Genomic DNA, 27038 nt, shown 5'->3' on the forward strand with positions numbered 1-27038 from the left:
TACATGAGAAACGGGCACACTTCCTAGTTCACTTTTCTGAGTGTTCCTTTCAAGCTCGCCCAGTCGGTTTGAGGCTTGTCAGCTGGCCTGAGGATCATGCAGTCAACTGGAGCATCCGTGACAGTTACCCGTGATTGCTCCTGGGTAACTCCAGGAAGGAGGTGTATCTTCAGTCTTGTTCCTCTGTCACACGGCATGCTGGCAGCTGGGAGAGAGCTGCCACAGCGCCTTCCACTCTCTGGGATGATGGACAAGCTGTCATTGTTTGGAAGACAGAGAGGAAGGGGAGAGGCTGGGGGATGGGCAGCAGAGAATGTTTTGGAGAAGACATTTATTTCGTGATAGATGCCATTCCTTTACATCAGTTAGCAGAATTATGCAGAAATAGCCACATCTGTTTCCAGACGTGTTCTACTTACTACACTGCCCAGGCAGAATTCCACTTTAAAGTGATGGGGTCAATTCCAGGGCCCAGCCTGTGCTGAGCAGGTGCTGTTCTATGAAGCTCCATTCCCAGTCTAGAGCGTCCAGAATAGCTATATTTAATGATTCCTTCCTATACAAACAATTTGTCCCCATAGTTCAGAAGCATCTTTCTGTTATCAGCCCCTGACCTGCCTCATCCAGAGAATGGCTTTGGTGAGTAGTTAGTACTGTCCTTTTGTAGTGGCTCGGATGACACACTGGAAGAGCACTTACCTTCGACTGTGAATGCGGTGCTTACTCTCTTAGTCCCCTCCTCTAGACATCTGCGAGGACCGTCTGAGGTGGCCTCAGCGGCGAGCGGCTAGCACCCACAGGCCCTGGCTGCTGCTCTGTGGTGCGTGGCTGATATGTCCAGGCCCGTGTTTAATCTCTAGTGCCGGGGAAGGCGAAGAGAAGGAAAGGACGTTCTACGTCTTCTCTTCTGCAGCCTGCAGATGTTACAGAACCTCTAGGACTCAGTAGGTAAGTGTGCTTTCAATTCAAGCCTGAAGACCCAAGCTCATTCCCTGCACTCTACAGTGGGAGGAGACAATCGGCTCTGATCTCCACATGTGGGGTGTGGCCACACATACCTGTTCATACACATACATGAACATACACATGCTTATATAAGAATACACCTGTCCACACACATACCAATATACACATGCTTGTACACATATGCATAGTTGTACTTGTACACACATATACCTGCACATACATTTGCACAAATATATATCTATATACACACATACCTGTACACACACAACCTGAACACACACACCCATACATACACATGTACACACACATACTTATATATACACATACATATATATATCTGTAAATACACATACCTATAAATGTACATACTTATACATAATACCTGTACACACATACCTGCACACACCTGTATATACACCTGTACACACATACCTGTATACATACATCTGTACACACATACCTGTACACACACATACCTATACACACATACTTGTACACACACACACCTGTACACACATACCTATATACACATACCTGTACACACACACCTATCCACACATACCTGTACACACACATCTGCACATACACACCTGTACACACACACCTGTACACACATACCTATATACACATACCTGTACACACACATACCTGTATATACACATCTGTACACACATACCTGTACACACACATACCTATGCACACATACTTGTACACACACACACCTGTACACACATACCTATCCACACATATCTGTACATATACACCTGTATACACATACCTGCGAGCACACTCGTGGGACACACACACACACACACAGACACACACAGAGAAACTTGGAGGTCCAGATGAAAAGGACAAAATAAACATTAGTTCTGTGTCCTTTTTCAGGAATGGACTTGTAAGCCTGCCTCATCCTGGAGTCTGTGCTCAGTGGAGTCAAGACTGTGGCTTTTGGGACCTGAGTCTTTACCCTAGGCTGTGGTTAGCATCCTAAAACAGCAGTGTCTGAGGTAGCCTGTGTTCTTTTCGTCAACATTGTCTGACTTAGCTCTCTGCTGACCTTGGCCATGATTTCCCCCCAAAATAGGTTTTTACGATACCATGCTTCTTGATAAACTTGCTTGGCATACGTGATTAGCCTGCACAGACCTCCCTGGCCCAGCTTTGATCTTAATTTCTTATCCCTGGTCCTTCTACTCGGTGGCCCATTGTTATGTCTGCTGGTTCAGATAATATACACACAACAACACATATTTAACAAATAAAACCAAACCTTCCAGTTTTGTAGGCTTTTGTTGGTTCCGCAGCAATATTCTCATGGTAAGATCGTGTAGAAATTTTGTCTCTGCAGAAGGGTCAGTAATGTCCCCGAGTGAAACCACATTGTTTTCTACCTTTCTAGAGCTAGAAGCTCCTTGTGCCCAGGATTAACCTGCCTCAAAACAGATGCAGGAGGTTTCTGGTGAGTGGGGCACAGGAACACGACAAGATTGATACCAGGGAGCGGGAGAGACCTGTTGATACAAGGTCAAGGGCATCTTTAAGCCACCTGGGAATAGCACATGTACTGGCATGGCTTCCTGGGCAGACGGGAGCTTCTCCATCCACACAGCTACGCCTCAGCACCAGGCCCAGCCTCTGGGCTGATGGTGTCTTTTAGATCCTTTGCATCGAGCTTTGCTCATTGAGGATGTGGTTAAACACCTCAGGACCATAAGGTAGTAACTACAAATTCGCAAAAACCAGCGGGCCAGCGTCCCCAATGAAAGAGAATATCAAAATTGACGTATCAAACAGAGCGGATGCATTAGGCTTCCAGAGGCTTCAGGCTTTTATTTATTTTTAATTTGTCTCTTGGGAGCTGGAGTTGAGGAATTGGGAGAGATCAGTATGTGTGTGTGTGTGTGTGTGTGTGTGTGTGTGTGTGTGTGTGTAAGGTGTGTGTCTGTGTAGGGTGTGTGTAGGGTGTGTTCAGAGAGAACCAGATATGGATCTGAGCCAGCAGCCCAGCCTCGCCTGCTTCTGTGGTTTTCTGTTCCAGTGCAAAGGTTGTTACCCAACCTTGAATCCTACTCTTTTTTTTTCCCCAACTCTGTTGACTCAACTTTGTTGCTTTCTAAGGGAGAAGATCAGCCTCGCAGGGGCCTAAAGCGCCTACGCTCTTCAGCTGACTTCCTACAAACAGTTCTGAAGAGATCAGAGAGCGAAAGAAAGATGGTGGGGCATTCCAGCCTGCTGGCTGCTGTCTCCCTTCTCTCTGCCTGTCAGCAAAGTAAGAAGATGGGAAGTGGGAAGTGTGTGTGTGTGTGTGTGTGTGTGTGTGTGTTTTGTTGGTAGTCCTGGGTGCTCAGCAGAGACTGTTCAGGGTGGCCTGCCCACTCCTTCCCTGAGATGGGTAGAATTTGGGAATGTTCCAGATATTAGTTTTCTCAGGGATGTTGTGGGCCTCAGAACCCATTGACTCTGTGTCATTTAGGGTGACAGTTCATACCTCAGTGCAGGGAGCACCAGGAGTCTCAGGCAGGGGTGTGAACACATGAAAAGAGAACACAGATAACTATTAGGCCCATTCACCAGGAAACTGTGCCTGTTCCTAAAGCTGGTTGTAAACATTCAGCATTTGTGTCTTGTTGTGTTGTAAGACAAACTGCCCATGGCAGATACGATCACCGGGGTCAAGTTCTACAGAAATATGCAGCTTAGAATGAATCCTAAACATCACAAGATTTCTCCACTGAGATGACTCCACACCCACATCTGGCTGGGTCAGTGGGGACTGTGTCTCCCCAGGAGCAAAGTTATACATCTCACGCTGTCTTCCTCACATGCTTAGTGAGCACAGGTTCTTCCCAAGAAAAAGCCTGTTTATTCTTTCTGGGTGGAGAGCTGGGGGCAGTGCGGCCGCACACTCCCACAAGTAAAAGGCTGCTCTGCTTCGTGGATAAGGGCAGAAGTTAAACCTTCAAACACATGTTTTGTTTAGCAGCTTTTGCGCAATGCAGCAGGAATTTGCTACCAACCCCTGAAGAATTCCACAAAGGCTTTCTCCCCACAGCTCTGTGTGCCGGCTCCTGCTGAGGACACTGTGTACTGGGATCAGAAGTGAGGCAGTCTGACGATGGAAGAGAACAGGAAGACACCAGAAAAATGACATTTGTGGCAGAAAAAAATGTTTAATTGTTGGGTGTAGATCAGAGAGAGGGAAAGAGAGACAGAGAGAGAGAGAGAGAGAGAGAGAGACAGAGACAGAGACAGAGACAGAGACAGACAGAGAGACAGAAAGATACTGTTTAGGCTAGCCACTTCAACGGAAGTTTGTTGTTCACAGGATTAGGACACCTTTGTTCCAAGGGACAAACAGCTCAGGCTTTAAAGACAGACCCCAGGACCTGTGTGGTCCAGCCTTCCGGAAGCTGACTGCTCCAAGCCGGGATATTTTGCTTTTCCATGTCCTCAGCACAGAAAGTTAAACAGGATCCTGAGTAGGAAGTACCTCCATGGCCACTGGCCCAGAATAGGTCCTTACCACTGTTCTAGTCCCAAACTTCTTATGTGCAGAGAGAAGCTGCCAAACAGAGGTGGCTTCCCCAGGGAAGGCTCAGTCACTGACTGAGCGGTCCTCAGTGGTGGAGGAAGTATCCTTACTGTCCCTAGCCCACAAGCATCCCTCAGCCCTCCAAAGAGGGAAGATAAGAGAGACTCGGTCTTTCTGCAGAAGGGATGTAATAACTTGTCCACACTTTCTGTGCGCCATCTGCCTCTGTGCTCTTCCTGAGACGCCGAGCTCAGCGTATAGATCGGGGCTTTTAGCCTTGAGAGAAACTGACCTCTTAAAATGTCTACAAGGCCTTCAGAAGCCCCGTGTTTCTGGGCTACTTCTCATTGTCTAATCCAGGAGCGCACAGGCTTCGTTGTTCCCGTCCCTAGGTGTTTCCTCCAGGGCTATGAAGCAAATTAGGCGACATGATAAACAGTATAGGCGCGGGGCGGGGGTCCTGGGGGCCAGAAAGGCTAAGTTCCAGTTTCTTCATAATAGACAGGGCCCCCTTCTTTTGGTTGGTCCCGTGAGCTACTAGCTCGTCCAGTTATTTTGCCCAGTAAGGGTGTTGTGGAGGTTTGGACAGTACCCACCCCTCTCTTTCAGATCACTTTAGCTTTACTTACATAGCATGTTTACTTCCGCTGCTTAAACACATCTCCTAAGCAACAGCTGGGGTGGGGTGGGGTGGGTGGGGACTAGGGGCGGAGCCAAAGGGAAGGGAGGGAGCCGGCTAGGGGAGTCCTTCCCAAGCCAGGCTCAGTTCTGACTTCCTGTCAAAGGGCAAGTGTGCCGTTTCAGGAGAAAAAACATCTCCATGAACACTCACAGAGGAGAGACCGAACCCATAAACTCGGTGTGGGATTTTTACAAGAGGAAGCTATTCCTTTTTAAACACCAGCGCCTCAGAAGTAGATGTTGAGATATTAAAGTGAGACCAAAGCATGTTTGAGGCGATGATCAAGGACAGGAAACTGGGGTAGATAGTGGGAAGGGAAATGGCCGACATCAGGAGGTAATTATGAAGTAAGGAGGGAGCTGGAGATAATTCCGGTGGTAAAGGACTTGCTGTGTAACCACAAGGACTTGTGTTCAATTTCCAGAATTCACATAAAAACAAAATTAGACAAACAACAACCCCCCCTAAACTGGGCATGGAGGTGCAGGCCTGCAATCCCAGTGCTAGAGACAGAGACAGAGAGTTCCCTGAGGCTCGCTGGCCAGTCTGTTTTAATTTGATTTCTAGTAGGTAGCCCTGGTACCCAACTGTACATGTCACTGGTGACCGGTGATGGGCCAGAATGTAACCCGACATCTCGTTCCCTTGCAGGTTACTTTGCTTTTCAGGTCGGACGAGTAAGATTGAAACACAAGATTGCACCCCCAGCAGTCACAGGTCCCCTGGAGTTTGAGAGAATATTCCGTGCACAGTAAGTAATGCCTTTCACACAGGCAGGCCTGCCATGGACAGAGTCTGATTAGGGGAAAGCTTAATACAGAAGCCCCTAAATTTATTTTTAGTTAAGTAGTCTGTCATGAGTCGCTCCGCCTCATCCTCTTCCACTGCCGTGAAACATTGAATGACTGATGTTTACCAATTTTTGGTTCAGAACGAATAGGGACTATTGACCCAAACTGCTTCAACTAAAAAAGAGAAATATGGGGTCTCTGAAGCATGGTGGCTGATCACAGAACCTCTCTAGCCCCCATGATGGCTCAGAAGACTCAGGTGGAACTAACAATTCATATTTCCTTTTCTCTGGCTGTTAATGTCTCCAAGAATTATTTTCCCAAACCTGAAGCATGTAAGGATGAGATGTTCCGAGAATCTCAGAGTCTCTGGTCATCCTGTGTCCCCTGCCTTTCCTGACACACGGAACCTTTCTGTCACGGACAGTTGCCTGTAGACATTAGGGTGACCTTTATATTCCACCCCCAAAGCCCAGTGCTTGGGAAACCATCACTTTCATCAATACCTGTTTCTCAGGGTTCTTTTGGTAGGTTTTGGGATTTTTGTTTTATGCCCAGGAGTAAGGTTCACCTATATTTTTCCTTGTGTAGTTCTTGTCTCATTTTGGTCATTAAAATAAAAATTACACCTTAAATTCAGTTTTGGTAAGGAAAGACCCTTGGGCTGATAGCATGGTCTCTTGATCAGCCTCTTGCTTCTAGAGAGGTTTTATAGGCCTTTCTTTCCCTCAGCTTCAAAGGGTATAGGGAATGCCACTGACAGGGAACAATGCAATTTTAAGTAGCATCAAACCAAGCAAGGAGAAGTCACTCCAGTCCTAGCCATCTTTAAATACCTTGGATATGTCAAGAAGCAAGTATTGGTTTGATGCCAGAGTGTTTGACACCTAGAAGTAACCATTTGTTTTATCATCGTAATACATGTGCACAGCCTGGAAACAATGAGTGACAAATCTTTACCAGCTACTCTTTTGTGCTTGCCCCTCACAAACCCTCCTGCCCCTCACATGCCCTTCTGCCCCTCACAACCCCCCCTGCCCCTCACAAACCCTCCTGCCCTTCACAACCCCCCCTGCCCCTCACAAGCCCTCCTGCCCCTCACAACCCCCCCTGCCCCTCACAAATCCTCCTGCCCCTCACATGCCCTTCTGCCCCTCACATGCCCCCTGCCCCTCACATGCCCCCTGCCCCTCACAACCCCCCCTGCCCCTCACAAATCCTCCTGCCCCTCACATGCCCTTCTGCCCCCCCCCCCCCACATATCCACTGGCATCCATTTTGGTAACGTTTCTATTTCTAAACACTGTGGTCTCACTACTGCTCTATTGGTAAACAGTTTTGAGCCTTGTCAGTTGAGGTTCTTCTATGAAAGGATGTCACATTCTTCCCTCTTCATAGTTTTGTAATTGGGTCACCATGCTCCATTAGACGCTGAGCCAGTGTACCATTGTGGTTAAGTACACAACATTCTAAGTGCAGCGGCATGGTCTTCTGTAATTGTGTTTCCTTCTTGTGCAGGTTTTATTTTTCTTACAGTTAGTTTGTTAGTTCAGTTGTCTTTGTTGTCTCGAGTCTTCTACAGAGTGGAGTCTGTCCTCTGAGCAGCTTGAGATGCACTATTGGCTGCTAACATCCCGTGCCTGCTTTGAGCCAGCTCTGCCTGAATTCTCCCCGCTTTGCTCCAGGGTGGAAGATGCTCTTTAGAACTATTGCATGGCTTTTACTCTGGACCTTCCTGTCGCCATCTTAGGATTTTCTTACACTCTCAGGTGTGAATCACCTGGATCCCAATATTTTTGCATTACTTTGGTCTCTTACTTTCGTGGAGCACGTCTGTTAGTTGGTCTGTCACGGCGATGAATGCGTGAGATTTTCACCTTGCAGAGTAGGGTTTATTTTGGTTCAGGGCTTTAGATATCCTCCTCTGTTGGCCGTATTGTGAGGCACACACCTCATGGGGTAAGCATGTGGTGGGACAAACCTTGTTCACCTGATGGGCTCATGTGAAAAAGAAAGAATCTGGGTCCCAGCATCCCCTTTCAGGGTCTACCCAGTGACCTAAACCCTCCTACCTCCACTCCCTGAAAATTACACACCAACTCTGGATCACAGAGGAGCCTGTAGGGGAACTTTCCAGATCCGCTCTGTGAAACCTGTCTGAATGTTTCCTGAGAGAAGTTCAGTTTCATAGAGTTTGGGGACTTACCCTGTTTAAGTACAGCACAGCCGGTCACGGCCTGACAGCACTGAGGGCCAGGTGAGGTGTTCATATGTACATATGAAACACTGTGTCCATCCAGAATCGTGAGACAGTTGTCCCATCGCTCTGGAGTGTCTTTGGATGCTGTTGACATTTGTCTTCTAGACCTTGCCATGTGGTATGGGAACTGTGAGAGGTTCTGGGGTGCTCTGTGCTCCATGTATCTCTTCTGCATTATATCATGCTGAGCCCTAGAGGAGGCCTCCTAATGGTCCAGAAATTCATGTCCTCTGTTCCGGGAGACTAAAAAAAAATTCTCCCTCAATTTTTCCTTTGTGCTTTTGTTCTTTTCTGAAACATGCTAGTTGCTCTTGAGCTGGTCTTTTAGTTTCCTTTATTTCAGTTCCCGGATTTGGGGGCTTTTGTTCTTTCTGGAGAATTCCCCCACTACCTACTGTTTACCAGCTGGAATTTTTTTTTTTGCTGATCACTGTTCCGACTCCATGAGCTTATTGTCACCCTGCTCTTGTATGGCTCTTGTCAGTGAGGTTAAACCATTATGTCTTTGGGTCTCATGGGTACGATTTGTTCTTTTCTGTTCGAGAAGTTCATTAATCACTTAAAAGAATTTGCAATCGTCATTCCTGTTTAAATAAGAGTCGGCAAATTTTAATAATATCAAAGCACACAAGTTAAGTCCTACCTATTTCAATTTCCCAAGCTCTTATGCTCCTTGCGTTCAAGTTACTATTTATTTTGAACTTTTCCATTTTCATACATTAAGTAAAAACACACATTGAATACCTTAAATATGTATGCTTATTTCCATATATAATGGCTTGGACTGTATCAGTGAACAAACCAAGAGTCCTTGTGGCATATACAGCCAAGGAAGACCAAAGGTCAACATCAGTCACCTTTGCTCCACTGAGACTTGTGCTCTGGAAACCCCTTGTAAGAGCCCAGAGGGGGATGTGGTCACATGGGTTGGGGTGGACTGTAAGCTGGACTAGGTTGCCTTATGTAAACAAGACTAACTGGAGTTACATACTGAGACCCTGTAACCAAGAGCTGGGGACAGAGCTCAGTGGTAGAATTGCCTTGGGTTCAGCACCATAACTCCTTCCCCCACCAACGGAAGAAAAAAATAACTGAATAATCCCCTGAACTAACCAACCCCACAACTGGTGTATAGAAGACTAGGAAGTGGCCAGTGTGAGGTTTATTTTGGCCTGAATGAACAAAGAGCACCTTGTTGGGAAGAATGAGGTGTCTAGGTCAGATCTGAGGCCACGTCCTGGTTCTAGGTTCCTTCTCACTGTTCTCACACATTGATTCTGTTTCCTCCCTCCTCTTTTACAACTGGACCCCTTTCGTCCTAGAAACAATGCTGGACACCATTCTAAACATTTCTCTGAAGTTGTTATTTCTAAAATAAGTGCCCAGGCTCACTTATTTGTGTGATTAACCACAGTAGAAGAGACAGAGGTTAAAATAATAAAAGAGCACCCTCGTAATATCAAGGTGGATTTAGCGCCAAGAGAACTTGACTGGTTCAATGGCAGCTCTTCTGCTATCTTTAGAGGGTAGTCCTGCCCACTCCCTGTATTTCTTCTTGAATGTTCTATAGCACCAGTCAAGTCCTTGCCTTAAATTCTAAAGTTTGGGACAAATCTAGCAAATCCAGATTCCATCTGTCAGGAGTATGGAGTGTAGACGTTATTGGAGGTTCCTGCAGAAACTTCCTGGGCCAGAAGGACGTCGCAGGCTTTTCTCTGTCTCTCCTACACTGGCTTCCTCAGTTCTGAGGAAGGAAGGGATATACTTCGTTTTCTCCCTGTCCTGGCACAGAATCTCTTTAGCTGTCCTCGGCTGTCGTGAACACTGCGTTTACCCACTTGTCTCTACTGTGCAGTCTCAGCAGGGCCCAAGTCACCGCCCAGCCTGTCTCTTGAGTAGAATTACCTCAGCATCACTCACAGCCCTCTAAGCCCTGCTGAGGTGCCACCTCCTCTTGTGCAGGCTGGGGCAGTCCTCTGATAAGCTGCACAGTGAGTATTAGCTCTTCACACTCACTTAAAAAGTGAAGCCTGGAATTTTATAATGTTTTATAATGTGTTTTGTATGGTATATGATATGTGCATACATGTACCACAGGGGCAGAGGAAGACACTGGTATCCTGCTCTATATGTGTGTGTGGTGTATAATATTTGTGTGTGCGTGTGTGTGTGTGTGTGTGTGTGTGTGTGTGTGTGTGTGTGTGTGCTTGTGTGTGGTATATGTGTGTGTGTATGTGTGCTTGTGTGTGGTATATGTTTGTGTATGTGTGTATGCTTGTGTGTGGTGTATGTGTGTGTGTGCTTGTAGGTGGTGTGTGTGTGTGTATGTGTGTGTGCTTGTGTGTGGTGTATGTATGAGTGTATGTGAGTGTGTGTGTGTATATGTGTGTATGTGTGCTTGTGTGTGGTGTATGCATGCCTATGTGTGTGAGTGTATGTGTGTGTGTGTGTACAGAGCCAGAGGAAGACATCAGGTATCTTGTTCTATACTCTTCTTTATTCCTCTAACACAGAGCATGCCACTGAGGCCCAGACCTGAGCTGGCAGCCAGCAAGCCCAAGCCGACCGTGTCTCTTGCCTTCACAGTGCCGAAGATTAAGGCACACAGGCAGTCACAGTCGGCTTTCTACATGGGCGTTGGGATCTGAACTCGGGTCCTGGTGCCTGTGTACTCTTACCCACTGAGCAGTCTCTCTGGCCTGAGCATTTCTAAGGATGCTTCCTGCTGGTCTGTGTACTGGACACTGTCTGTGGAGATCTGTGGAGCTCTGGCCTGGCCAGAGCAGCCAAAGAGGGTCTAAGGCTGATGCTGCTCTGCAGTAGGAAGAAGCTACGCATATGCTGGTGAGAGCAGGAAGGAAGAGTCTACAGGGGTGCCCAGGGGCCAAGATCCAGGCCACCAAGTAGGAAGTGACCACGGTAGGCTTCCAGTGGCAAAAGCTTCAGGAGAGAACCCCCTTCCCCAAAAGTGTTACAGCTCTTATATGACAGAAGCTCTCAGACAAATATTTGATGAAATATGCACCTTTATCCCATGTGGACAGGGTCTTATATACATTTTGGAGTGAGTTGGGGTCTAAAAGCAGATGCTTATTATTGGCTTGGTCTGAGATGTTAGGGATGCTTCATCTGGATGTGGAGGAGCTTCTGATGCTGTCCCTACATCATGGTCCTCTCTCTGGGGTGCTATGGTCATGTGACAGGAACCTTGTCAGGAGCAGTGAAACACCTACCGTCCTCGGGTATAAGGGTAATGGGGTTTCTGAACCCACTTAGTCTCCCCATATTTCCTGGCATGATCCATTGTACCACAGCTTACCATTCCAGGGTATTAGCTGGAAGCACTATATGCCCTTTATCCATTGAGTTGGATTAAGAGGATGCCCAAGACCGTGAATGATTCAGTGGTGAGGTTGGTGGCAGGCAGGGGGAATCTGGAGCAGAGAGAGATGGAGATTGTGGCCCGTCCTGTGTTCATCCTGCTTCTATCAGAGGTTCAGTTGCTGTGTGGTGGTTAGAATTAGGCCCTGCTGCCACCAGGATACACCTCCTGCTATATTCCTACAGGTGGCTTACCCAACAAAGATTGATTGAGCCAATTAAAGAATTCTTATTTTTGAGATGCTCATTGTTAGGATTGGTATTGGTTCAGGACAAGTGCTCAGAACAAAAGGGATTTATTTGCCCCAGAGGGACAGAGGGCAGGGATTAGAGACAAGGACAGGAGATAGAGGGGGAAGGAGTATTTGTCCTGGGGACAAAGGACTGCCTCTGGACAGAGAGGAGACAGAGTCATGGCACATGGGAAAATGGTAGCCTTTAAAGCTGAAGAGGGGAACCCCATGTTAGGATGGCCTGTCATATTCATGTTCACCACACACTGTCAGAGTCCCTCCTCCACTCACTGTGTAGCTCAGGTTGGCCTGGAATTTCTGCTTCAGCCTCCCAAGTGCTGGGACTCCAGTTCTGGACCACCATATAACCTGTCCTGTAAGGAACAATTAAGGCATGTCTCCATCTATACATGAACTCCTGTAACCCTTTGTTCACCCAGAGGCCTTCTCTAGGCATGATAAGCTGTCGCCCTGACCCTTCTGATAAGAGCCATAATTCACAGGACTTCCTGCTCCCCAAAGTTCACAGACCAGGCCCTGACACCTGAGAATTGGCAGCTGCTGAGTCGGGAGTGAATCAGCAAAAACAGAGGAGGGAGAAAGATCCTTTAAAGCCTCATTGAAATGCCTGGCCTGTTTTGATTTTGAAAAGCTTTCCTATCTACTGTGAACACAGAGTTGGGAAGGTTCTAAGGCTGGTCTGCTTTGAGAATGAGGCTGTTACAATCAGAAGTTCATTTTGTATGTCCAGCCGTCTATTGACTAGAAGAGCTGCTGAGAGAAGTTTCATGTCACAGGCTTCCCTCCCACCAAGAGGGTCACCCTAAGTGATGAATTTTTGAGAACGACATGACCTTTCTTGGTCCAAGTCTGCCTGACCATGGTCTTAGGGTGTTTTAGTTACTGTTTTATTGCAGTGATAAGACAAGATCAAGGCAACATGTAGAAGAAAGGGTTTATTGGGTTTCCAAGTCCCAGAAGGTTAAAGTTCATGGTGATTATGGTTGGGATCTTGGCAGCAGGCAGGCAGGTATGGTGCTAGAGTGACAGCTGAGAGCTTATGCCTTGATCCACAGAGAGCTAACTGGCCTGACAGGCTTTTACCTCAGTGACACACTTCCCCCAACTAGGCCACACTCCCTCATTCATACTAAACACTCGGCCAGACTGGAGACTAAACATTCAAACAAACGATCCTATGGGGGTGGGAGTAGGGGTGGGTGGGCATGAAAATCTATGGTCACCAAAAGTCAACCCGAGACAGTGGTCCTTGAGTTCCAGATGCGGGTAAGCAAAGAGTTTTATTGAGGGTCAGTAAGGAAAAAAGTGAGAAAAACTTCTGAGAGTGGGAGGGGTTCCGGGATAGGGGGGAAAATCCTAACAAATTGTTTTGTGCAGGAGTTTTTGTTGAATAGGACTTACAGTAGTAGAAACGAGGCTATGACTAATGTAATTTCTGTTGCACTGGTTTTTCTGGGCTGTCATGGGCGGAGCCACCTGACCCAAGGAGGGAGATGCTAATGCTGTTGGCTCACTGCTCACCCAGTCAAGGGTGGTGGGAGCCCTCCCTCCCCTTGTCTGTCTCTGACTTACTCCTTATTAGCTGCTGACCTCGGCTGTCTTGTGACCGAGCCTGCTAGCCATTGGTCTTAGTGGCTGTTAACTATGCTCTCCTTACAGGAGCAGCTTGTATTACAGCAGCCAGGATGAATCTGCAGTCTTTCTTCTACCTCGGGGCGGGGCCGTAGTCTCCTGTATGGGGTGATCTTCGGAGGTGTCCTTTCTAGACTAGACGGCCGTTGCTGGTTAGAAGACATTCTTACCTAATAGTCTGATAGTAGACTGTTTGTCATAGGACAGGGCAACCAGCCTTGCGTATATTCTCTGAAGAATGGAGTGGGGTTGGGGCCTCAGGGAAGCAGCTGGCCTGCTAACTCTGGCTCAGAGCGCTGAGCTCTGGCCTTCCTCTCTCCTTATCTACTCGGTTGTCTCTTAGTTGCTAGCCCCTCTTATTCATCTTCCTTGATGTTCCAGACTGTATTGTTTTAACCCTAACCTTCCTGTTAATCTGTACCTGCTAACTGTTTTCACTGAACTATTTGTTGCCAAAATGTACTCTTCCCTGCCCCTTCCCTTGCAGTGAGCTGCTCCTGCGTCCCAGTAGCCCACAGAGAGGCCAGGGCAGTGTGGCAGCTTCCGTTCATAGCCATGATGAGAGTCCCATCTCCCCATTCCGTGTGTTCTGTAACACACACAGTATTGTTTTCTAGTTCAATGTCCCGAATTCTTAGAAGTTTAACACAGTGGAAGATGTGCCACACAGGTCACAGGGCTGAGCCCCAGAGGTGACAAACAGAACTGCAGCAGTTGGAGTGGGCACAGACTGTCTGATGCAGTAGGTATCATGCTTAGATGAAGTCCGGGAAACGGCTGGAGTTCTTTGCTGCGGGTCCCCAGATACACGTAGTGGATGGTTGGATGAGTGCTGGCTGGAGCTATGGTCTTAGCAGGAATGGGGTTTCTTCTTTATGGGGTGCCGGTGAGAGTGTTACAGTTTTCAGTGGTCCAGTGTGATTGACAAGTCTTGGCCTGTGTTTTATAATGTGGTTTAATCTGCCTAGACACACATTGGCCCCTGTTTAGTTTGGTAAAGGTGCGCCTTTGTACTGGGGTGGGTTTGCTCTCAGTCTGTGCAGTTGGGCGGGGCTGGTGGTGTCTGTGCATGGATCCAGGGCCACTTTCCTTTGCATGTGCATTAGACATGGAGCCAGTGTCTGCTTGCACACTGGAATCACCCCGGGAAAGGCACAGGCTGCAGCCACTGCTCCACACAGTGTGGAGGAACGCTGAGCACACGTGATCAGCACAGTATCCAGCCTTTTTAGCTTTTCTCTGGCTTTTACCATTTTCTCCCTTAGGCCTCCTGTCTCCTGAAACATTGTGGCATCGACAAGCCAGGGCAATGTATCAGGGCTGCACTGGTTTCAAAACCTGAAGTTCCACCTTCTAGATAAGGATCTCAAATCCAGGCCAAACAGAACACTTGCGCCCCCTACTGGCCTTCCAGGTTCCTGCTCTGCTTGGATTCCCGTCCTGGCTTCCTTCAGTGATAATGGTGCTGTGGTAGTGTTAAACTAAATGAACCCCCTACCCCGACCCCCAACCCGGTTTTAAACCCTTTCCCCCAACTTGGTTTTTGGTCATGATGTTTCATCACGGCACTAAAGCTGTGGACCTAACTAAGAACTGGACCGAATCCTGGGGCTGCTTTGGGGGCTCCAGTGGAGGGAGGTGAGATTTCAGGGCACTCTCGCCATTGAAGCCTTGTCACTGGAGGCCTGGTGCTGTCTTTCTGGTCTGGAGTCTCTCTAAGGCTTTCACGAAGGTGATCCGTGTACTAAAGAGTTCTCCAGCTTGAGCTGAAAGACCCCCACCCACCCTATGCTCTCATTTCTCTTTTCTTCCAAGAGACTTCCTTCCTCTTTCGTGTAGGGGCATAAAAACACACCAGTGTGTCAGCCTCTGTGGACAGAGGCCCACAGAGACCACAGGCTCCTGGACTCTTCCCCACACCAAACTGGGCGTGGCTAGGAGGCTCTGCAAAGTATCTCTTTGTTCCTCAAAATGCAACACCATGGTCATGAATTCACTGCAAACAAAGTCTGAAAATAGACTTTTGTGAATGATGCTTCTGAGATGTTTAAAACATCACAGCTAATTTCGAATAAGAAGATGTGGGAAAACTCAGTCTTTACGTCTGGAGGAATTTAGGGTGTATCATGAAATCTAATAAAGGATGGGCCAGTTGGGTGATGTTTCCAAAAAGGGTCAGGAAATTGTCCTGACTGTAGAAAGGGTTTCAACTCTCCTGTGATATCCTTCTCTTTTGTTCTCTGGAAAAGACTCCTTGGAAAGAGAAATGCCGGGAAGCAAGTTCTTCATTGTAGCTAACTACTGTTAATCTTCCTATGAAAAATATAAAGTTAAATATAAAATACAACCTACCATAGCTACTCACAAACTCATAAACCCATCGCATGCGAAAACATGCCAAGGTCATGCCAGGGCAGAAGAGAAAACAACCCTTATCACTTCTCGGAGTGCTAGAGAGCTGAGCCTCTGCTTAGGCGCCCGAAGAGAGCTTCCGGGCCGCCGGTGCCCTTCTCGGCCTCAAAGAAATGACAAGAAGAAAGAGAAGGAAGCATTTCAACATCAACACTACCCATTTCCCAGTTTCCAGGCCCCTGAAGAGCGAAGGGTCCTCACTGGTTTTGTTGGTGAGGTTAGGGATTTCCATGTGTGCTTTAGGACTTGGCAGCAGACATGGCTTTTGTGTGAATGTGGGGTTCACTGCTTACTTTCTTCACTTCTTTTGAGGACAAGGTTTAAATTTAGAGCCTGGTACATGGTAGAAAAACACCCCAACATGAAGAAACAGCCTAACTTTTAAAAAAGAGTTTATTATTATTATTTTTGTGTGTGTTTGCGTGTCTGTGTGTATGTGCCGTGTGTATGGGTGCCTGCAGAGGCCAGAAGAGGGCACCGAGTGTCCTGGATCTGGAGTTACAGGTGCTTGTGAGCCACTGGGCATGGGAACTGAATTCACGTCCTTTATAAGTGCTGAGTGACCTCCACCAGCTCCACTCCACCCTAACTCCATTTCTAAAGTTTCTGTTTTGAGACAAATTCTCATTAGGTAGCTCAGGCTGGCCTTGAGTAAATGTAGACATTGCCTTCCTTAACCCCCAAATTGGCTTAGAAGACAGACATGTGTCACCAGGCTCAGAGATGACAAATTATTCTTGCTTAACTTCACTCAAGTGAGCTCCAAGAACACTGTCTTCTCTGGCTGAGCTGTCTGCTAATAAATTAGAGCTAACCTGTTACTGCACCTCACAGATGAGTTAACGTAGCTCCGGGAGAACCACTTCCTCATGCTTAAAATAGTATCAAAATCTTTATCTGACTTTCCCACAGACAGAGGCGACGGCATGCTACTGTCTACTAATTTTAATTTTTACTTCATGTCTATGATTATTTTGCCGGCATGGAAATCCGTGTCACACTGTGTGGTGCTCACAGAGACCAGAGGATCAGATCTCCTGGAACTGGAGTGACAGACACATGGGTGCTTAGGATTGAACTCGGATCCTTTGCAAGAGCTGCCAGTGCTCTTAAAATGATGTCAGCCAACTGGCTCTCTTCCTTCCCACTGCATAGAGTGGGAGTTAAATGTGTTCAGAAGCTTTTAGAGGAATCATTTAAAGACTCGAATGGAAAGGTATGGGTGTGAGAGAACTTTTAATAAGAAAAATGTTTAATGTGACTTGAGTAGCCTCTTGGGTTACTTGGATAAGGTATAGAAATCTATATAGGCTCTAGAGGCCTATCTCTTAGAAAAGAGCCATGGTTTGCTTCACTAGTGACGATGTGTGTATAGGAGAATGATTCTTGGCCCTGTGATTGGCTCTGTGGTTTGAGCAATGTCTGAATCTCACTTCCACGGACTCCTTTTAAGTGGAAGGATCCTTTAAGTCCTTGATGTAAGTTCTTGTATTATTTTTGTTTGAATTGATGAAGCGCTCACCTGCAGATGGAAAATCAATACATTAGTGTGTGTTTCTTCATGAGTTAAGTTTCATCTTTATTTCTTCCCCTACAGGCAAAACTCTTTGGAGTTTTATCCCGTATTCATCATAACGCTGTGGATGGCTGGATGGTATTTCAATCAAGGTAATTAATTATAAGAACATGTCAACTCATTCCAAAGATGACTGTGGTGTTTGGGTTACGCACATTAAGGGGCAGATAGATTACTATATGGCTACTGTTGTTGGAAGTGGCTTTAGCTATAGGAAGCAATGCCAATATACATCCAAATTATAGGTATACTAAGATGGCCTCAGTTTTAGTTCAAGAATTAAAAAGTAAACCCAAACACTAGCAGTTGGATATAGGGGTAAATACCCGAGACTCCAGGAGTCAGACAGAGGCTGACGGCACTGTCTCTCAAAACAAGCACTGCTAATGGAGCCCAGTGGAAGAATACCTGCTTGTCATGTACGGGGCCAAGAGTCTGGGTCTGAGCATATTCATAGTCTCCAACATTAGCATCTTGGAAGAGATAAAGCTCATCCAACGTCATCTGCCTATAGACCACACACAACTTCAAACAAACTACATGCTAGACACTCAGGGAGAAAAATGACTTGAATCTTGTCTTTCAATCTAATAGTCTAATTGAACTGGGTAGTCAGAACACAGAAAACAATTCACTTTTACAACAGCAATGTTCACGGGGCACTTACCACACACCCGGTCATTTATTGAAGTTCACAGATTTGTAGGATTTAAAACTTTCATATGATATAGTCAATAATTGATTCCTACTTTACGTCTGAGGAAACAGAGGCATACTGGTATGTTAGTAAGTTGTCTGGCCTGATATTCACCAACGTGGAGAAATCTTCCATTCAAGAACACAGCAGGGCTATTGATATTTGAAAGCTGTGTTTAAAGGTCCAGGAGGACGGCATCTTGGATGCTCCAAGTTAGCAAGCATGCCCTTTCTATTTGTCCGAGCTGAGGGCTTTGTGTTCCCATGTATTCAGGGGTTAGACTTGCACGGATACACTAGCTGGAGAAATAAAGTCCCCTTTGATGCCTGGTGACAGCAATGGCCTCATTTGGGTAGGCATTTGATTGGTAAGATTTAAATACACTAAAATCCAGCTGCTTCCAAGGAACCTTCATCAATCTCTTTCTGGTGATTTTTTTTCCTGCCGACCAAGGAATTTCAGATACAGTAACCTTTAGAGAATAGCTTTTAAACTTTACTCAACCCGTCCTTTTGTTCCTTAATGGCACAAGTGGAAGTGGCTGTTCCTCTTCATCTAAGGGCATATTAACAATGAATAAGGGATGTGCCGTTAGATAATGGGATTCTCTCTCTGTCCCTTGACTCTTTAGATTTTCCCATGATAGGCTGAATGAGGCTGACTGCCTAGAAGAACGGGTTCTTGGGTAACTTGTCATTCTTTTCTCTCCTGAAGTAAGTTGCCTACTAAGGTGCTTCTGGCTGATCGTTGGCTTTGGGGGATTATTCAGTAGGTTGGGATAGTAGATCTTACAGAGAACGTGCCTGGAATCTTTGACATCGGTATATGCCAGGCAGCTCTGCCTCTATTCTGGGTTCCCATGTTCTGATCCGTTGGTGCCTTCTCCCTCCAACAGTGTCCCCAAGAGCCCTTTCTAAGAGGACAGAACTCCTGTTTGTCCCACAGAACCCCCAGGTCTTTTCACAACCCTTTCAAGCCTGCAATTTTCTTCTCTCCATCCATTGTCTTCTTTATTGATAGAATAAAGGTGCTGGGGGAAAGGCTCAGTCCTTAGAGGGCCAGCCATAAAGACTTCAGTTCTGATCCTAGCATCCACACAGAGAGCCTGATGCATCCACAACCCAGCACCAAGAAAAGGTACAGGAGACGGGTTCTAAACAATAAGCTGCAAGCTCAACAAGAGGCCCCTGGCTAAAAAATTGGGAAGTTGGGGGTGGTGACTGAGGAAGGTATCTCATATCTGATATGAAGAAGATACCTGATGTTAGTCTCTGGATTCCATATGTGCATACATGCAAACATATCCACATGCACAAATGCCCACATGTACATATACATCATGGAACACACACACACACACACACACACACACACACACACACACACACACACACACAGCTATGGGTAGAAATGAAGTTTGTCCCCTTTCATCTTATCTTTTTGGGGAGCTGAGGATCAAACCCAAGGACTCAGCATGCTGGCCAAGCACTCTACTGAGCTACAGCCCCATTTCTAGAATAATAATGCCCATAAAGGTAAATCTGATAACCAAATCTTTAGAAAAATACCCGACACAAACTAGAAATTAAAAAAAAATCTTGGTGACCAAGTAAAATAGTGAATTTACTTATTCAGACTGTCACAGTCCCAGACAGAGGCTCTACACCAGTGGCTCTCAACCCTCCTAATGCTGTGGCTCATCAATACCGTTCCTCATGGAGTGATGACTCCCAACCATACAATTATTTTCTTTGCTACACCATAAGTTCAATTTCTCTACTGTTATAAGTGGTAATGCAGATATTTGTGTTTTCTGATGATCTTAGGTGACCCCTGTGAAAAAGGTCATTCATTCCCAAAATATCTCAACCCATAGGTCTGCTGCTCTAGACACTCAGGTTGTATCTATGAGGTGCTGAGGAAGGGGCCTCATTTAGAGAAGACATCGCTATTTTGACTGGTCAGAGTGGCAGCACATACTATTATGCTTTGCATATTTGGGGGATAAGCTGAGATGTAAAATGCATAGATCCTAGGTGTTCAGTGAAGTTTCACAGAGGAACGCACTTGTAGGAATCTCTATGGAGATATGTAACATGGTCACCACTCAGGACATCTACTCTTGCCCCTGCACCCATCCAGTTCTGTTATGTCCACTGCCTGATTTTCCCCACTCCAGAGCTTCATGTGCTTGGCATAATAGAGTGTGCTCCGAGGTGCAGTGCCTCAGCCCACAGCAGAGTGCTACTGAGACTTGGTGTGTTGATTCTCTGTGGGGTGGCAGGCGCACAGAGAACAGTCCCGTTTGGTTATCAAGTCTCCCAATGACAAACTTCCAGAATAGTTCATGACCAACCACAGTTCTCGTGAACGTTCTCGAATGGGTCTCTTTATGAACGCATGCCTTTCTGTTTCTAGAGTACATAGGGATAGAATAGTTGGTTAAGTGATATATTGCTCTTAAGAAAATCTTCCAGACCTTTCCTTACAGGGGCTGTGTGATTTTGCATCTTACCACTGATGTGTGTGGATTCCACTTGATCGGTATCCATTTCATTTTATACTCTTGGCCTTTAAAATTGTAACCATGCTGGACATGGTGGTACATGCCTTTGATCCCAGCACTCAGGAGGCAAAGGCAGGTGGATCTCTGAGTTCAAGGTCAGCCTGATCTACAAAGTGCTAGGAAAGCCTGGGCTACAGAGAAACCTTATCTCAAAAATAGAAATAAATAAAGTAAATATAAGATCCTAGCCATTCTTTTGGGTACTTGAAGGTGGCATCTCACTGCAGTTTAAAAGCATTAAACATGGATTACGTTTTATTTATTGCTATTGCTTGTGTGTACATGCTATATGTATGTTGGAGAATGTTCCACGGAGCCCACAGGGAGCTCAAAGGACAATGTTGTGAAGTTGGGTCTCTCCTTTCTGCTCTCCTGGCTTCTGGAGACAGAATTGGGTAGCCGGGTTTGAGCTTCAGGCTAGCCTCTACGCACTGAGACATCTCACTGGCTCTGCTGCCATTTTCACTAGCTGACCTTGAATTGTCTTGAAACATTTTTCTTTAATATGATTACACTGGCATATTTATTTATCATATTGTGTGAATTGTATATTCAAATACTTTACTTATTTAGAAAAGTTTTTTGATTTTTTTTTTTTAATTATCATCAGGATTCTTTATATTCTGGGCACATTTATTTTGCCAGGAAAATTTCTTTTAAAATACTTTTTCAGAAACATTTATTTTGAGAAATATCATTCAGTTCTCTAACTTTTCTTGATTTCATTTCTTCCATAGTTTTTGCAGCCTGTCTGGGTCTCCTGTACATCTATGCCCGTCACAAGTATTTCTGGGGCTATGCGGAAGCTGCTGAAAAAAGGTAAAGAGAGCCCAATTGTGGCATGTTTGTGCAAGTACAGTAGGGTCAGTCTGCTGTTGTTGAGAAGCAGTAAGAACACATGGAGTACTGGTGACCAAAAGTGACCTCTGTTGTCTGAGACCAGTCTTGCCAAGCCTCACGATTAGTCACGAGATGAGAAAATGGAAGTGTATTTACTCTTCGCACGGGAGCTTTAGTTTGCTTTGTTTTGTTTTGGAGATAAGATTTCTCTGTATACCCTTGGCTATCCTGGAACTAGCTCTGTAGACTAAGCAGGCCTCGAACTCATAGAGATCACCCGTTCTGAGTGCTGGGATTAGACACATGGCACCAGCCGTCAGCAGAGGCACTTGGACTCTTATGCAAGCCTTCAGCATTGTTTCTGTAGTGCTTGGTCTGGTCACTACTGTGCAGGGGCCAGTTCACCTCTGTGCTTGGCATCTTTACATTTCGTGCAAGTTCTGAGCAGTCCAGCAAAGAGCAGCCTTTACGGGACCTCAGAGTCTTAATCACAACTCAGTTTGACACCTTTCTCCCTCACGCTCACCCCGCTACAGGATCACTGGTTTCCGGCTGAGCCTGGGGATTTTGGCCTTGCTAACTGTCCTCGCTGTCCTGGGGATAGCAAGCAGATTCCTGGATGAATACCTGGACTTTCATGTTGCTAAGAAACTGAGGCAGACCTTCTAAGTTTTTTTTTCTCTTCCCTTTCATGCTTGTAGAGCCCTTGTTACTGCTCTGAAAACATGTCATGTGTTAAATAAAACTTTTATTTGTCTTGCTGTGCCTTTGTGAAAATGCTCCCGTTTGCAGAACCCAGCCCTGCTTGAGAAGTGAGTTTCCCGAGTGGGCTCACCCACACCAGGTGTGTAGTCCTGGGCTCTTAGGATACACGTTGAGGGTGTGACTGTTTTAGTGAGCACCCGTGTGCTGACGTTCGTGTCGATCATCAGTACAGCCTCTGACACGGCTTCTGTCCTGAGGAAGAGTCCCAGGTAGGAGCAGCTCAGGCAGATGGACCCTCACTGGTTACAGCAGAGCAACAAATGCCAGGAGATGTCAAACACAGGAAAAAGCCAGACTAGAGAGTCGTCAACGAATACGGCTCTGTCTGCTACGGTGCCGTTCATGAAGAACAAAGGAAAAAGAGGCATTGTGTCATCTTAAGGACTCTCCGAGGGGAAGTATTTATTCCCCCTGACAGAGGATCTTGGGTCCCTGCCAACAGTGGCAGAGTTTGACCTGGCTTCCATGGCAGATCTGTGTCTTGTGGGGCTGGTGGTGTAACTGAGGACACAATGGAAGTGGGTGGCTGTCCTGTCTCGGTGTGTGTCACTACCTGGCTCTGTTCATTTGATGGTTCATCTTCTCTTCTGACAGACAGTTGGGAGTGATTCTGGTTTCTGGCCTCAGAGACCTTAGGAAAAAGGATCTAGGTTCAACTACTAGGTAGAACTCTCTGTCAGCTGGGTGCAGACAACTTCCAGATACGCTTTAGTGTTACTAGACTATGGATAACAGAAAAGAAAACAAGAAACAACAGAGCTTCCAGAATAACAAAAGGTGCTAACAGCCTCCTGGACACCCCAATGAACGCTGTTAAGACACTGGTTGGAAAGGGGACATTTAGACTTAAGTCGAATTCCACCACTGGTAGGTCATTGACTTTGGACAAGGTACCCCTCAACAGGAAGTTGTATGGAAGAAGCCGAGCACTCCAGAGTCATGAGACTGTTGTCCGTCAGTCACCTGCTGGGTACCACACAGGACCCCAGCACTCTGTAACTCTGACCTTTGTCTTTTCTTAGGTAAAACAGAACTGATCCTTAAAAATGCCACAGTAAATGTCATTGGGTTTTGCTGTTGTTGTTTTGGTTTTGCCCCACGGCATATTTACCACATCCAAATGTTATTTGAAAGAAGAGAACGTTCAAGAATTCTAAGTTCTTAAAATAACTTGTACTTTGATTTAGTTACGCACACGCTTATGCACACACATTTACCCACACACATGCACACAGATGGTTAAACACATGTGGAAACAGGTAAAGGGTGTACCAGGCTTTCAAAACTTTGATCTTCAGCTACTACCATGGAATTCGTTTTTAGTTCTAATCCATTGCCACCAGGAAGCCTCTGTAGTATTTCAATTACTATGAAGTTGGGCAATAAGACCCTGGGTAGAGGAAGCCTCCTCCATCTCTCTGGCCAAAGAGATACTGTTTTGGAGGCAGGGTCTCAGGATGTCCTTGATTTCACGATCCTTCTGCCCCAGCCTTCCCAGTACCCGGCAGGTTGTAAGTCTCTGCTTGGTCTGACAGTTGTATGTGTGTGTATTTATTAGTAAATCTGACACTTTTTACACTAAGAAATCAGATTCATTACTTGGAAACAAATGTCATGAGAAGAGAGACCTCGGAAGGCATGAAGACCAAAGGGATACTTGGTAAATTCCGAGTAGGGAAAGGGGACAGCTGCGGGAACTGTGACACCGCAACAACTCGGAGTAAGAGCTAGAGACGACAAGGGACACGTTAGGTGCTGTAGGTGTGTTAATGACACCGTGGTGAGGGTGGAGAATGAATGCTTTCTGCCGATGCACACTAAGGTGCTCAGTGGAGATAGGGTCACAGGCACATATTTTGCTTTGAAATGACCCCCAAATTATGCATAAGGAATACTCATGGTAAAGTGGTAACCACAGTTCAACAGAGGGGGTGCTGGAGACACTCCTTCTGCTTCCCTGATGGTTTGTAAATGTTTAAAGTTTTAACCTCTTAAAGAGAAGCAGAGATAAGTCAGGTTTTTCATAGCTGGGAAGTTTCTTCTGTGTCAGAGGTGTGATGGGGACATGGTGGATTTGCTGGACCCATTAGTGTGTTGGCGCCTGTGGAAGGGCAGGACATGAGGAAGCTGCTTCTGACTGAAAGTGAGATGGGCACCTGTGGCCACGGGACCATAGATTCAGAGTACCCCATGCCCTTTGAACAGTGATGACCAAAGAGAATAAGAGGAGGGTGGAAAGAACGCAATAAATCAGGAGGCATCTGAGCAGCGGGTCTTCTGTAGTCCTGTTCCTTCCCAGAAAACCTGCTTGTCTCTATTGCTTGGGCATCAGAACATGTCCAAAGCAACCACTAATAACAAAAATATCACATCATTTGTCCCCATTTCTCAGACACTTGAATCTGGGAAGGTCCTTAGTCCATGTGTCTCATATACCCAGTGACTTCCAAGAAGCCTGGAAGTGTCCCTTCCTCCCCTCAAGGAACCCCCAGTGTTAGCCTCACACTCACAGAGATCCACTTGCTTCTGACGGGATCAAAGGTGTGTGTGCCCACACCCGGCAAGATGACAAAAAGCTATGGGACAGTGCTGTCTTGACTTTGATATAAACCACACACAGGAGAGGAAGATGGCATGCCCAGGGTGGTTCCTGCTACAGCAAGGGGTTGGATGGTGACCATGGCGTGTTACTGTCCCCCAGTCAAATGATTTCACAAGCCCTCATCTCCAGAGACTGACTTTCACACAGAGCCTTGAAATGCGAATATCTTACGACTCAGCTGGTGCCTCAGCCCCACCCCCAGTGCCGTCTTGACTCCTAAGATCTGTCAGTTCTTGGCATTTTCTAGACTGGCATCTACAACGGTCCAGTAGAATCCTCCCGTGAAACTCTAAAACATGAACTTCATACCACACATTCAGTTTTATCTTAATAAAATTATAGATTTATTTATTTTTAAGAAGAAAAGGTATTCCACGCATCCAGTGCCCAACAGATTTTAGTATAACTTTTAAAGAGAGGAGTCATTACTTTTCTCAGGGCTCCATGGTTTTACCCTGTGGTTAACTCCTCTCTCCCATCCTCCCTCCGACCAAAACAGTTCCGTGTTCACTATCCTATTTGGTAGAGCCCGAGCTTGTATAGGGGCTAGCCCACTGCCAGCCAATCTGGAAGTATAGCCCACTGTGTGTAGGGCTAGCCTCTTCTTTCACCGTACGTGCTTTCTCTTGGCTTATACCTATTAAAACTCACCTTGGTTGTGGAACCACTTTTACTGATGACTTCTGAGATCCATTTTCCTACTTAACTCAGAGTTTTGAAATGTGTTATTTTTACTGTGTTTTAAGTATAATGGGCTATCTTAGGGCAGGTCTTCTGAAAGTGGAGACATGAACTCCCATGTACGGGTTTATTAATAAAGGGCTTTAAGGAGAAGAAGAAAAAGAGCGGGGCAGCAGATGGAAAATAAGAAACCAAGCAGAGGGGCGGTGTAAGCCTCTGCACGATCCTGCAGGTTTGGAGCACCATTCAATCTCAGTGTTTGTCCACACAAGTTAACTGGCCTGTTATGGTCCTGCAGCAGTGAGGTACTGGCTAGAGTTAGCATTTTCAGCTCAGGGTGGGCACAGGAAAAGCTGGGTCAGGCCCTGCATTGATAAAGAAATGAAGAACACCAGGTAGGGGAGGTGTCAAAGTGCCCGCCTCCATGGGCAAGACTGTAATTATGTCTTCCTAATACATTCCTAAAATTTGTATCCATCAATTTTTCACTATCCATTTTTCTTCAATATACTTTTATACAATTGTGTGTGTGTGTGTGTGTGTGTGTGTGTGTGTGTGTGCCTGTGTGCACACATGAACCATGTGGATCATATAAAGGTCAAAGGACAACCTGTGTGAGCAAGTCCTCTCCTTCCACCATGTTGGTTCCAGGGACCGAGCTCAAGTTAGTAGGCGTGGTGGCTAGCTCTTCTCCCAGATGAGCCATCTCTCTGGCCCTGCCATATTCTGAGCACGCTGGCTGAGCCAGTTTTGAATTGTTCTGGTCTTGGATCTATAAACAGACTTATATCAGGCCTTCCCCCTTCCTCAGGATGCTCCAGTAAATTTAGAAACTCTCTGTCGTATGGCGGAGTTAGAAAGGCCGAGAGTGATTGATCTCTACTGTTAAGTACTCATTTAAATAACGACACCACAGTTTGGAGAAAGGAAGCTGCAGTCAGTTCACTAAAACCAGACGTGGTACGTCTGCCTAACAGAGAGGGGCCTAAAGCCAACTGTGCAATGGATTGATTCAGAGAGTGACGTTTTATTGTTTTTTCTTTAAAAGCGGTGTGTCAACATTGCTTCGCTTCTACGTATCAGAGTTGCATACACTCCATAAAGGAAATAAGCAATGCCTGATGCACAAAGTAAAAACAAAATAGAAAAATCTGGATAAAATGGAGGAAGTTGCCATAAGTCATACAGTAGAAATCAGTAATTGGACGTCATCTGAAGTGTAATAATATCACCTCTTCAATGATGAGTTAGGGAGGAAATAAAAATACTCTATTTTAAACAAACATTTTATATATATATATTTTATATGTATACTTTTTACATATAGTAGACCCAGTGATATCTGTAGCATTGTAAAAACTTATTTACAAATAGCTTCTTTAGACATTACATATACAT

The 27038-nt window shown here is 46.0% G+C and overlaps 1 protein-coding gene across 2 annotated transcripts; it reads left to right on the plus strand.

The window, feature by feature from the left end:
* Positions 1 to 3143: 3143 nt before the first annotated feature.
* MGST2 (microsomal glutathione S-transferase 2) lies at positions 3144 to 22261 on the plus strand (the record flags this gene model as incomplete). Of its 2 annotated transcripts, XM_080929234.1 has the most annotated exons (5): positions 3144 to 3238; positions 5835 to 5934; positions 17511 to 17581; positions 21490 to 21571; positions 22129 to 22261. In XM_080929234.1, exons 1-5 carry the CDS (start codon positions 3181 to 3183, stop codon positions 22259 to 22261), a joined length of 444 nt encoding a protein of 147 aa, XP_080785360.1. In that variant the 5' UTR covers positions 3144 to 3180. The 2 variants fall into 2 exon arrangements, with proteins under 2 accessions (XP_080785360.1, XP_080785361.1); XM_080929235.1 differs by lacking the exons at positions 3144 to 3238; positions 5835 to 5934 and adding an exon at positions 17088 to 17129.
* Between the last annotated feature and the right edge of the window lie 4777 nt (positions 22262 to 27038).

This window comes from Micromys minutus, assembly GCF_963924665.1.
Source record: "Micromys minutus genome assembly, chromosome: 15".
NCBI classification, from domain to species: Eukaryota; Metazoa; Chordata; class Mammalia; order Rodentia; family Muridae; genus Micromys; species Micromys minutus.